Source organism: Chiloscyllium plagiosum, chromosome 47 (genome assembly GCF_004010195.1).
Source record: "Chiloscyllium plagiosum isolate BGI_BamShark_2017 chromosome 47, ASM401019v2, whole genome shotgun sequence".
NCBI classification, from domain to species: domain Eukaryota; kingdom Metazoa; phylum Chordata; class Chondrichthyes; order Orectolobiformes; family Hemiscylliidae; genus Chiloscyllium; species Chiloscyllium plagiosum.
Genome location: NC_057756.1, coordinates 9468923 through 9479223, shown reverse-complemented (window position 1 = coordinate 9479223; position 10301 = coordinate 9468923). Strand labels below are relative to the sequence as shown.

The 10301-nt window shown below is 48.8% G+C and overlaps 1 protein-coding gene across 1 annotated transcript in view; it reads right to left on the bottom strand.

Moving 5' to 3' along the window:
• Positions 1 to 10301, bottom strand: part of LOC122544248 (serine/threonine-protein phosphatase 2A 65 kDa regulatory subunit A alpha isoform-like) — a 50687-nt gene that overhangs the window by 1971 nt on the left and 38415 nt on the right. Inside the window, exons 8-9 of the mRNA XM_043683325.1 lie at positions 6872 to 7026; positions 4291 to 4433 (exon numbers count right to left, since the gene is read on the bottom strand). Coding sequence (XP_043539260.1) covers positions 4291 to 4433; positions 6872 to 7026 — 298 coding nt within the window. The remainder of the gene's footprint in view (positions 1 to 4290; positions 4434 to 6871; positions 7027 to 10301) is intronic.

Genomic DNA, 10301 nt, shown 5'->3' with positions numbered 1-10301 from the left:
GTTTGCCCGCCACCTCCCCCCCCCCCCCCACCCCCTCCACCTCCCCCAACGTCTGCATGGGATTCCTCTGAATGCTCTGGTTTCCCACTAGGTTGAGGTGGATTGACCACACTAAATTACCCATAGTGCCCAGGGATATGCAGATTGGGGTGGATTGGCCATGCTAAATTACCCACAGTGCCCAGGAATAACTAAGTTGGGTGGACTGACCATGCTGAATTACCCATAGTGCCCAGGGATGTGCAGATTGGGATAGATTGGCCATGCTAAATTATCCCAGAGTGCCCAGGGATGTGCAGGTTAGGGTGGATTGGCCATGCTAAATTGTCCCATAGTGTCCGGGAATGTGTAGGTTAGTGTGGAGTGGGCATACTAAATTACCCATAGTGCCCACAGGTGTGCAGGTGAGGGTGGATTGGCAATGCTAAATTGTCCCATAATGCCCAGGGATGTGTAGGTTAGGGTGGATTGGCCATGCTAACTTACCCTTAGTGTCCAGGGATGTACAGGTTAGGGTGGATTGGCCATAGGAAATTGTCCCATAGTGCCCAGGGATATGCAGGTTAGGGTGGATTGGCCATGCTAAATTACCCATAGTGCTCAGGGATGTGCAGGTGAGGGTGGATTGGACATGGTAAGTTACCCATAGTGTCCAGGGATGTGCAGGTTATGGTGGATTGGCCATGCTATATTGTCCCATAGTGTCCAGGGACGTGTAGGTTAGGGTGGATTGGCCATGCTAAGTTATCCATAGTGCCCAGCGATGTGTAAATTTTGCAGTTTAGCCACAGGAGGTACAGGGTTACAGGGACAGGGTCTGGGTTGGGTGGTCTTCGGAGGGGCAGTGCAAACATGATGGACTAAATGGCCCGCTTCCATGCTGTCGAGATTCTCTGAGACTGTGTCTCAGCTTAATCTCGTTCAAACTCTGGTGCAGTTGCACTTGGAGTACTGCCTACAGTTCTGGTCACTGCATTACAGGAAGGATGTGGAAGATTTGGAAAGGGTGCAGAGGAGATTTACCAGGATGGTGCCTGGTCTGGAGGCATGATCTTGAAGAAAATCTGAGGGACTTGAGGCTGTTTTCATTCAAGAGACAAAGGTTGAGAGGTGACTTAATAGAAACATACAAGATGATCAGAGGGTTAGATAGGGTGGACAGTGAGAGCCCTTTTCCTCGGATGGTGATGGCCAGCACGAGGGGATGTAGCTTTAAATTGAGGGGTGATAGATACAGGACCAATGTCAGAGGTAGGTTCTTACACAGTAGTAACAGCATGGAATGCCCTGCCAGCAATAGTAGTAGATTTGCCAACTTTATGGAGGAAGTGAGGACTGCTGATTCTGGAGATCAGAGTCGAGTGTGTGATGCTGGAAAAGCACAGCAGGTCAGGCAGCATCTGAGGAGCAGGTAAATCGACATTTCAGGCATAAGCCCTTCATCACAGCAGATCAGGCAGCATCCAAGGACCAGGAGAATCAACATCAGCTCTTCATGAGGAGCTGATGAAGTGGTTTTACACGAAACGTTGATTCTCCTGCTCCTCGGATGCTGCCTGACCTGCTGTGCTTTTCCAGCACCACACTCTTCAACTCTGATCTCCAGCATCTGCTGGAGGGGGGGTACTGGCTAAATTCATAACAGACATTGTGGGGCAAATGGACAATGATGAATTTGAGGATATGTGCCAAAATATGAACATTATGGCAATGAACGTGGCAAGGAAAGGTCTCTTTAGTTATTATGTGAAAGAAAACATGTGGTGATAGGTGAGTTGCCTCGTAAAATATGAACCAAGATGTAAATTAATACCTGCCCTGATACAGGCAGTCCATGCAAAAGTTTGACTGCAACTCTTTTGGAGCTACAGTTCTACACGGACCATTGTCTTTAGGGAGAAATCCAAAAATTCCTTCAGGGATGAGCAACCATTCCCAGATTTGGGAAGGGAATACAATTAGCTCCACTCTCTCACAGCACCTAAGGCAGAAGCCTCCAACTAAATCAGCCGAGCTGGGCAGCGTTGTTTAAAGCTATCAGAATGAAAGTCGAATCCAGATACATGATATAAGAGAGAAGGACAAAGTGAGGGCAAGAGTCTGGGTCAGGTTAGAAGTAATTTTACAGCATGTCATAGAGTCACAGAGATGTACAGTATGGACAGACCCTTTGGTCAACTTGTCCATTTCCACCAGATTTCCTAACATTTCAACCAGGACGGGGGAAGCAAATTAGGGTATATCACCTGACTCACAATCTATTATCCTACCGTCCTCCGATCACTCAATCTGAGCACTACAGTCTGACCTGAACCGGGGACCCACAACCGTGACCCTGACCCCTCAGCAGTGACCATGAAACCCACTGTGGTGACCCTGACCGCACAGCCGTGACTCTGACCCTTCAGCAGTGACCCTGACCCCACAGCTGTGACCTGCCACCTCAGCCATGACCCTGACCCCACAGCAGTGACCCTGACCCCACAGCTGTGACCTGCCACCTCAGCCGTGACCCTGACCCCACAGCCGTGACCCTGATCCCTCAGCGGTGACCCTGACCCCACAGCTGTGACCTGCTACCTCAGCAGTGACCCTGACCCCACAGCCTTAACACTAACCCCACAGTGGTAACACTGACCCCACAGCGATGACCCTGACCCCACAGCCATGACCCTACCACCCCAGCCGTGACCCTGACTCCATAGCGGTGGCTTGACCCCACAGTGGTGACCCTAACCCCACAGCCATGACCCTGCCAACCCAGCCGTGACCCTGACCCCACAGCGGTGACCCTGACCCCACAGCCATGACCCTGCCACCCCAGCCATGACCCTGACCTCTCAGCGGTGACCCTGACCCCACAGCGGTGACCCTGATCCCACAGCTGTGACCCTGACCCCTCAGCGGTGACCCTGACCCCTCAGCAGTGACCCTGACCCCACAGTGGTGACTGTGACCCCAGCAAAGTGACCTCCCATCGAGTATCGCAGTCTTGCCCTCCAGTCCTCCCAGCTGGAGGGCAGTGGCCCACCCCCACCCCAGTTTGAGTACAGTTGCCCCACCTTCTGACTGAGGTACAGCTCCCCCTTCCCCGTACACCTCTCTCCAGCTTTGGTAGCTACAAACAAAGTAAAAGGTAATTTCATAGAGGAAGGCAAACCAATAAAACTGGACAGCTGGAAAGAATCCAAGTTGGAAGATAGGAAAGTGTGAGCCTTGCTGTAGAGGTGTATCGACAGAGTGTTTCCTGATGGGACATATATAAAGCAAAATCCAGACTTGTACTTTCAGGTCTTAAAGAGAAATTCTGTGATCAAGATGATCAAAAGTGGTTACCACTATTGTAGGAAAAACAGTCTTAAAAATCTTCATTCTTTTAGCACTCTTTTCCTCTTGGGAATGTAAGCGAATCGAGGTAAAAGCTGTAGTCCTGCAGTTTCAACAACTTTCAGAGAAGCAGGTGATTTAGATGGGAAGCTGGGACATGAACAAGTGTGCTTACGGGTTGAACTACACAGTGAGGGTTTGGTACCTCTCACCTAGCTCCTTCTTGTTGAAAGTGTGTTGCATTCATTGTATCGCCGAGTCAGAAATATCTGACTGGTATTACAGCGAGAGACAGGCAGACTGGCAGGCATATTTATGATGTATGTTGGCAATATTTTCATGGAAAGTTTCTAAGACATTTGAATGCTGTGCGATAGATAAAATTAAAAGGAAGTTTCAGATTAGAGGTCAGACTTTTAAATATGTGGATATAGATATTAAACAGAATAAATCAGGAATAATTCTGGATCAACAGTCCATTCGATGTACCTAATGGTGGGTGAGGGGGCAATGTGCCAGGTGAGCAGGGGTAATGGTCTACTTTGCCAGGTGGGCGACGGTCTAGATTACTAGTTAGGTTCTTAGGAGAGGTTGGAGGAATTGGGTGGAAAATGGTGTGAGATCAGGATGGGAATCAAGCTGGAAGCTGGGGGTGCCTGGTCTGGGATGGTCAGGTCTGGTCAATTGTTGTAGAAACCCATTCGGTTCACTAAGGGCCTGTAGGGGCCGACGATCTGTATTGATGACCTGGTCACGCTGACAAAGAGACTCTACGGTTTTACATAGGCAATGAATGCCTGCAACTAACTCACTGCAAAGTGAACGTGTGAAAGAAAAGTGAATGCGCTATTTGGATAAGCTTCCCCAGTTTCCAAACACAGCCAGGAAGGGAACAGATCATCATACTAAAACTGGGTGGGTGAGGACATTTGACCTGGCATGTATTAAGACAGCTCCACTTGCCTGTAATCCAGGGTGGACCCGATCTTCTGTAGTGTCTTGGCTACATTGAAACGCACATTGGCCACAGCATCACTCCCCATCCGCAGGACGGTGGGCAGCATTATCTTGGTGGTGATGTCCTTCCCGCAGACTTCGTACAGAGCCTGGAGATGAGGCGGGGAGGTGGAGGTGGGAGTTAGAATTAGAGGCGGGCACCAAGTGGATGTTTAAACAAAAAAAAAAATCTGTGCTCGTTTGTCGTGCATCACCGCCCACCCCGTGAGAAAAACCTGCCTCGCTGTTCATTGCCTCTGTCGCACAGCAAGATCCCACAAACAGCAAAGTGGGCAGAGCAGCCAGCTGACCCACTCCTGCCACAGCCAGCGCTCCCTTGAATCTCTCCTCCCCACTGGAAGCCTCAGGGTTCTCTTCAGTGAGTGAGCCTGCGGGTTTAATGGGTCTCCTGAAAGACAGCACCTCTGAGGTTAGGAACGACTGATAATAGAAATCCAAGGACCAAACGCAGGCAGACATTACAGATCCCACAGCCCTCCTACTTGGGAGAGGTGTGGGTGACTGATTAGGTGGGGGAAAGGGCTGTACTTCCTGGAATCAAGATCAATTCCTTAATTGACATCACTCAGAGGAAGAAAATGATCTAGGCCGTTGTTGTATTGCTGCTTGTGGAATCTTGCTGTGCATAAATCGGCGATTGCTGTGTTCTCAACGGTATAATGGGAACCACAACTCAAAGCTCAGTGAAGCTTTTTCAGACACCCTAAGGTTTTCTCACACTGGAATGCCAGACTAGATTACTGGCCTCAGAGTCTGAGAGAATCAAACCGATGGACTTCTAACTCCAAGATGAGACAGAAGGAAGAGAGAAACAGAAAGAGACACGGAGAGTGCGAGTGTGTGCGTGTGTGTGAGAGAGCGGGGGGAGGGACAAGGGCAAGAGACAGAGAGATAGAAGAGGAAGACACAGAGAGACAAGGAAGTGGGAGAAAAATAAGAGAGGGAGAAACATGGAAACAGACAGAGAGAGAGAGAGAAGGAGAGGGGAGAGGGAGAGAGAGCCGGGGTGGGGGCGGGTGGAGACAGAGATAATGTGAAACTCATTGGACCATGGTCCCTTCTAGTGGATGCCAGCAGGTAGCTCGCCTTCCTTTGAGTTTGTTCACTGGATGTGGACATCACTCACTGGGCCAGAATTTGTTATCTATCTCTAAGTGCCCTTGAGAAGATAATGATGAAACACCTTCTCAAATGACTGCAGTCATTAGAGTGTAGGTACACCCACAGTGGGCTGCGAGGAACAGTGTTCCAGGTTTAACTTAGCTGCACCAAACAAATGGCAATATGCATCGAATGATGAAGGGCTTGGAAGGGAACTCTCAGGGGGTGGTGTTCCCATGTATCTGCTGCCCCTTGTCCTTCTAGATGGAAGTGGCCGTGGGTTTGGAAGGTGCTGCCTGAGGATCTTGGGTGAGTTCCTGCAGTACATCTCGTAGATGGTACACACTGCTGTTCCTGAGTGGTGTAGGGAGTGAATATTGAAGGTGCTGGATGGAGTATTAATCAAGTGGATGGCGTCAAACTTTGAGAGTGCTGTTGGAGCTGCTGCTCAAATAGTAACTATATACCCCATCCGGGTCATTGAAACCCTTCAGAGAATGGAATCGGCTCTCCTTACCTACATCTGGCCTCTGAACAATTAGGGATGGCCATTAGCTATAAACGTGAAGGGGGAGAAACAATCTGGATTGGCAACTTGGTTTCGGCACCGGTGACCAGGAAACTACCATTGAGGAATAGATAGAGTAGACAGTCAGAAACTTTTTCCCCGGGTGCAACAGAGTGTTACAAGGGGACATAAATTTATGGTGAAGGGTGGAAGGTATAGGGGAGATGTCAGGGGTGGGTTCTTTACCCAGAGAGTGGTGGGGGCATGGAATGCGCTGCCTATGGCAGTGGTAGAGTCAGAATCTTTGGTGACCTTTAAGCGGCAATTGGATAGGTTGCTTAAGCTAGGACAAATGTTCGGCACAACATCGGGGGCCGAAGGGCCTGTTCTGTGCTGTATTTGTTCTATGTTCTATGATTGTTGGAAAACCTCATCTGAGTGCCCTTTGGGGAAGAAAAGCTTCCATCCTCAACCAGGGTGGCCTCCACGTTTGTTGAACCCTCTGGAAAAGGGAAGAATCTTTCAGGAACTCTGCCCAAACCCTGTGATGCTGGAAAAGCACGGCCGGTCAGGCAGCATCCAAGGAGCAGGAGTGTCAAACATAAGCCCTTCATCAGGAATGTGAACTGCTTATGCACTCTCTTGCATCCTGCGGACCTCCCTTTCTTCTCTCTCTGCCCAAATGTGGCCCAGATAAACTGCAGAAGTTCAAGAAAGTGGCTCGTCACTCTCTACTCAAGCAGCAGTCGGGGAAGGGTCATGTGTGCTGGATCAGACACATGGCTTGACAGACTGGAAAAGGAAATGGAGTGACCTGACTCCTTTGCAGTGAAGGTCGCCATGCTGTGGGGGTCTCGGGAAGAACGCGGATGTAGGGAGGGGCTGTGGGGGCAGTCCAGCGGACGGTGAGAGACTTACATTGACGCAGAAGAGTGTGGTCATCCGGTGGAGGTAGTTGGGATTGGATGACATAGCCAGCACCTTGGGGAGGATAGTGTTCTGAGCCCAGACCTTGCCGAACTTCTGGGTGAGCTTCTTCAGATTGTTGGTGGCTGCTTCACGAATGGCGTAGACTGACAGGAGAGGGGGCAGAGGAGAGAGAAGGAAAACTTCACAAGTTCTAGGCCAGAAAGACCATGAACGACCAAGAACGATATCTACTGGCCCCGCACGATACTCTCTCATCAACACAGCTTCAGGCTTTAAGCCCTTTAGAAAATTCAGTATTACTGCAGAAAAAAGGAACAAGGGCTTTTTGGTTGGCACCGATCAGGATAGATGCAGGAAAACCGAATTTTGGAAGGATTGCTGGTTAATTCATGCTGCATGAGGAACTGTTTGGCGAATGACTTGACTCTGATTCGTTGGAGTGTTATTGCGGGGGAATGCACCAGGGAACAGGTATCCAAAAGCTTCTCTGTTAAGTCACAAATAGCAAATGGACTCTAATTGGTCGATTCCCCAAAGCAAGTCTCAACCAATCAGCACTCTGGCTCACATGTTGCACAAATTATTACCCTCTCTGGAATTTGGTTTTCTTGCATCTGTCCTGATGAGTATGAGAAGAAAGACTCCAACAGCGTTGCCTCTGCTTTCAGCAATAATGTTCCCATCTGGCACCAGATTAGGCAATATTCCAGTAATCACCACTGATTTGGGAGTTCAGCACAGGTTCAGACCATTCGGCCCAGCTCTCAGGGTCTGTGTTTATGTTTAGTATCTCAGAATTGTGACACTGCAGGTGGAGGCCATTGGGCCCATCATATCCACACCAGTTCATTTACCTAGTCCCAATCTCCTGCCCTTTCCCCATATCTCTGCTCACCACTTCCAACCAAATAGGCATCCAATTGGAATGTCTATCTAGATGTAACATAGAGGCATGGAGTCATGTCTGAAAAAGTGATACTGTTCGGAGTGGTTTCAATATTTACTCCACTTAGAAACACAGTGTTAATATGCAATTACTTACTTATTTACTTCACCTAAGACTGACCCATGTTCTCACATGCACGCACATATGGATACACACACACTCACACAAACACACAATGTGCCTGCTCCTATGATTCATAATACAGGTCCTTTATCCGAACATCAAAAAAACCAAAAAGCTCCAAAATCCAAAGCTCTTTTTGTGAAGTTTTTTTCTCATTAACAAGGCTGTTTAGCGAGCAAACAGTTGACCCAAGTCGACACCCACTCGATGTGTGTCACTCATGCAACGGGGGAGATGGGGGGGCGTGGCCAAGCACGTTCTTACTTAGACGTCTGCTCCTCTGGTAAGATTTTTAAAAATTTCATCATTAAACTGTCACATTTTGAAAACCCAGAAATTCCGAATTCCGAAACACAGCTGGTCCCGAGCATTTCAGATAAAGGATCTTCTAAAGGATCTTGTTCCAGGTCGAAGGGACTTGAGCTATCTGGACAGACTGGAGGAACTGGGGCTGAAACATCTGGAAGGAGGTTCAATCAAGGTGTTCAAACTCACGCGAGAAACATCTCCCATTGGCAGAAGAATAGAGAACCAGTGAGCACACACTCATGCCAACTAAGTGGCAGAGGAAGCAAAAACCCACTTGAAAAATATCAGTGTAGCAGGTGGTTAGGAGCTAGAAATAAACTGACTGAGAGTGAGAGGATGGGCAGCTTCCACTGAGACCTTCAAGGAATTAGATCATTGGGGCGGCACAGTAGCTCAGTGGTTAGCACTGCTGCCTCACAATGCCAGGGACCCAGGTTCAATTCCCATCTCAGGCAACTGTCTGTGTGGAGTTTGCACAGTCTCCCCGTGTCTGCGTGGGTTTCCTCCGGGTGCTCCGGTTTCCTCCCACAGTCCAAAGTTGTGCAGGTTAGGGTGAATTGGCCGTGCTAAATTGCCCATAGTGTTAGGTGCATTAGGTCAGGGCTGAAGAAGGGCTTATGCCCGAAACGCCGATTCTCCTGTTCCTTTGATGCTGCCTGACCTGCTGTGCTTTTCCAGCAACACATTTTTAAGCATTAGTCAGGGGTAAATTTAGGGGAATGGGTTTGGGTGGGTTACTCTTCAGAGGCTCGATGTGGACTTGTTGGGCCGAAGGGCCTGTTTCTACACTGTAGGGAATGGAATCTAAAAAAAAATTATCTGATGAGAGGAAAAAAAATGTGCAAAGTTCTAAGAAGATGGTTCTTGGGGGGGGGTCGGTAAGAGGGCAGCGGAAACTGGATTGAATTATGGTTTCAGGGATCATGTTTGGAAATCACACCGGAAATGACCACCTTTCACCAGAACTGACCTCTGGAATTGTCCCCTGAGGAAAGATTGAGTAAACCAGGTCAGTATTCCGTCGCTATTAGATAAATGAAAGGTGAGCTCATTGTATTGTACGGGCCTTGAGAGGCTGGATGTGGGAAGGATGTTTCTCATTGGCTTTGATGAGGGGGGGAGGGGGCAGAACCAGAGGACACAGTCTCATATTAAGGGTGCAGTAGAGTTGAGAATTTCTTCACGTAAGCTACAGCGGTTCAAGAAGGCAGCTCACCACCACCTTCTGAAAGGGCAACTAAGGAGGGAAAATAAATGCTGGGCCCAGCCAACCACACCCACAAGGGAACAAATGTAAATTCTGGATGGTGAGGTTTTGGAATTCTCGAATCCTCTAGAGGCCTATGGAAGCTTGAAGCCATTGAATATGTTCGAGACAGACTTGTGGATTTCTAGGTACCTTGAAAAATATCGGATTCTTAACAGGGTGAATACTGAGAGGGCATTTCCCCTCATGGGAGAGTCGAGGACTCAGAATAAAGGAGTGTCAATTTAAGACTGAGGTGAGGAGGGAACTCCTTACCACCGAGAGTTGTGGGGGCAGGCTCCTTGTACATATTTAAAGCTGAGATTTTGGGGATCAGTCAGGGCATTAAGGGTTATGATGAGAGGGTAGGAAAAGTGGGCTGTGATGAGGAACTTAAAAATGTGTTGCTGGAAAAGCGCAGCAGGTCAGACAGCATCAAAGGAGCAGGAGAATCGTTAAGACTGAGGTGAGGAGGGAACTCCTTACCACCGAGAGTTGTGGGGGCAGGCTCCTTGTACATATTTAAAGCTGAGATTTTGGGGATCAGTCAGGGCATTAAGGGTTATGATGAGAGGGTAGGAAAAGTGGGCTGTGATGAGGAACTTAAAAATGTGTTGCTGGAAAAGCGCAGCAGGTCAGACAGCATCAAAGGAGCAGGAGAATCGATGTTTCGGGCATAAGCCCTTCTTCAGGAATGAGGAGGGTGTGCCAAGCAGGCTAAGATAAAAGGTAGGGAGGAGGGACTTGGGGGAGGGGCGCTGGGAATACGATAGGTGGAAGGAGGTTAAGGTGAG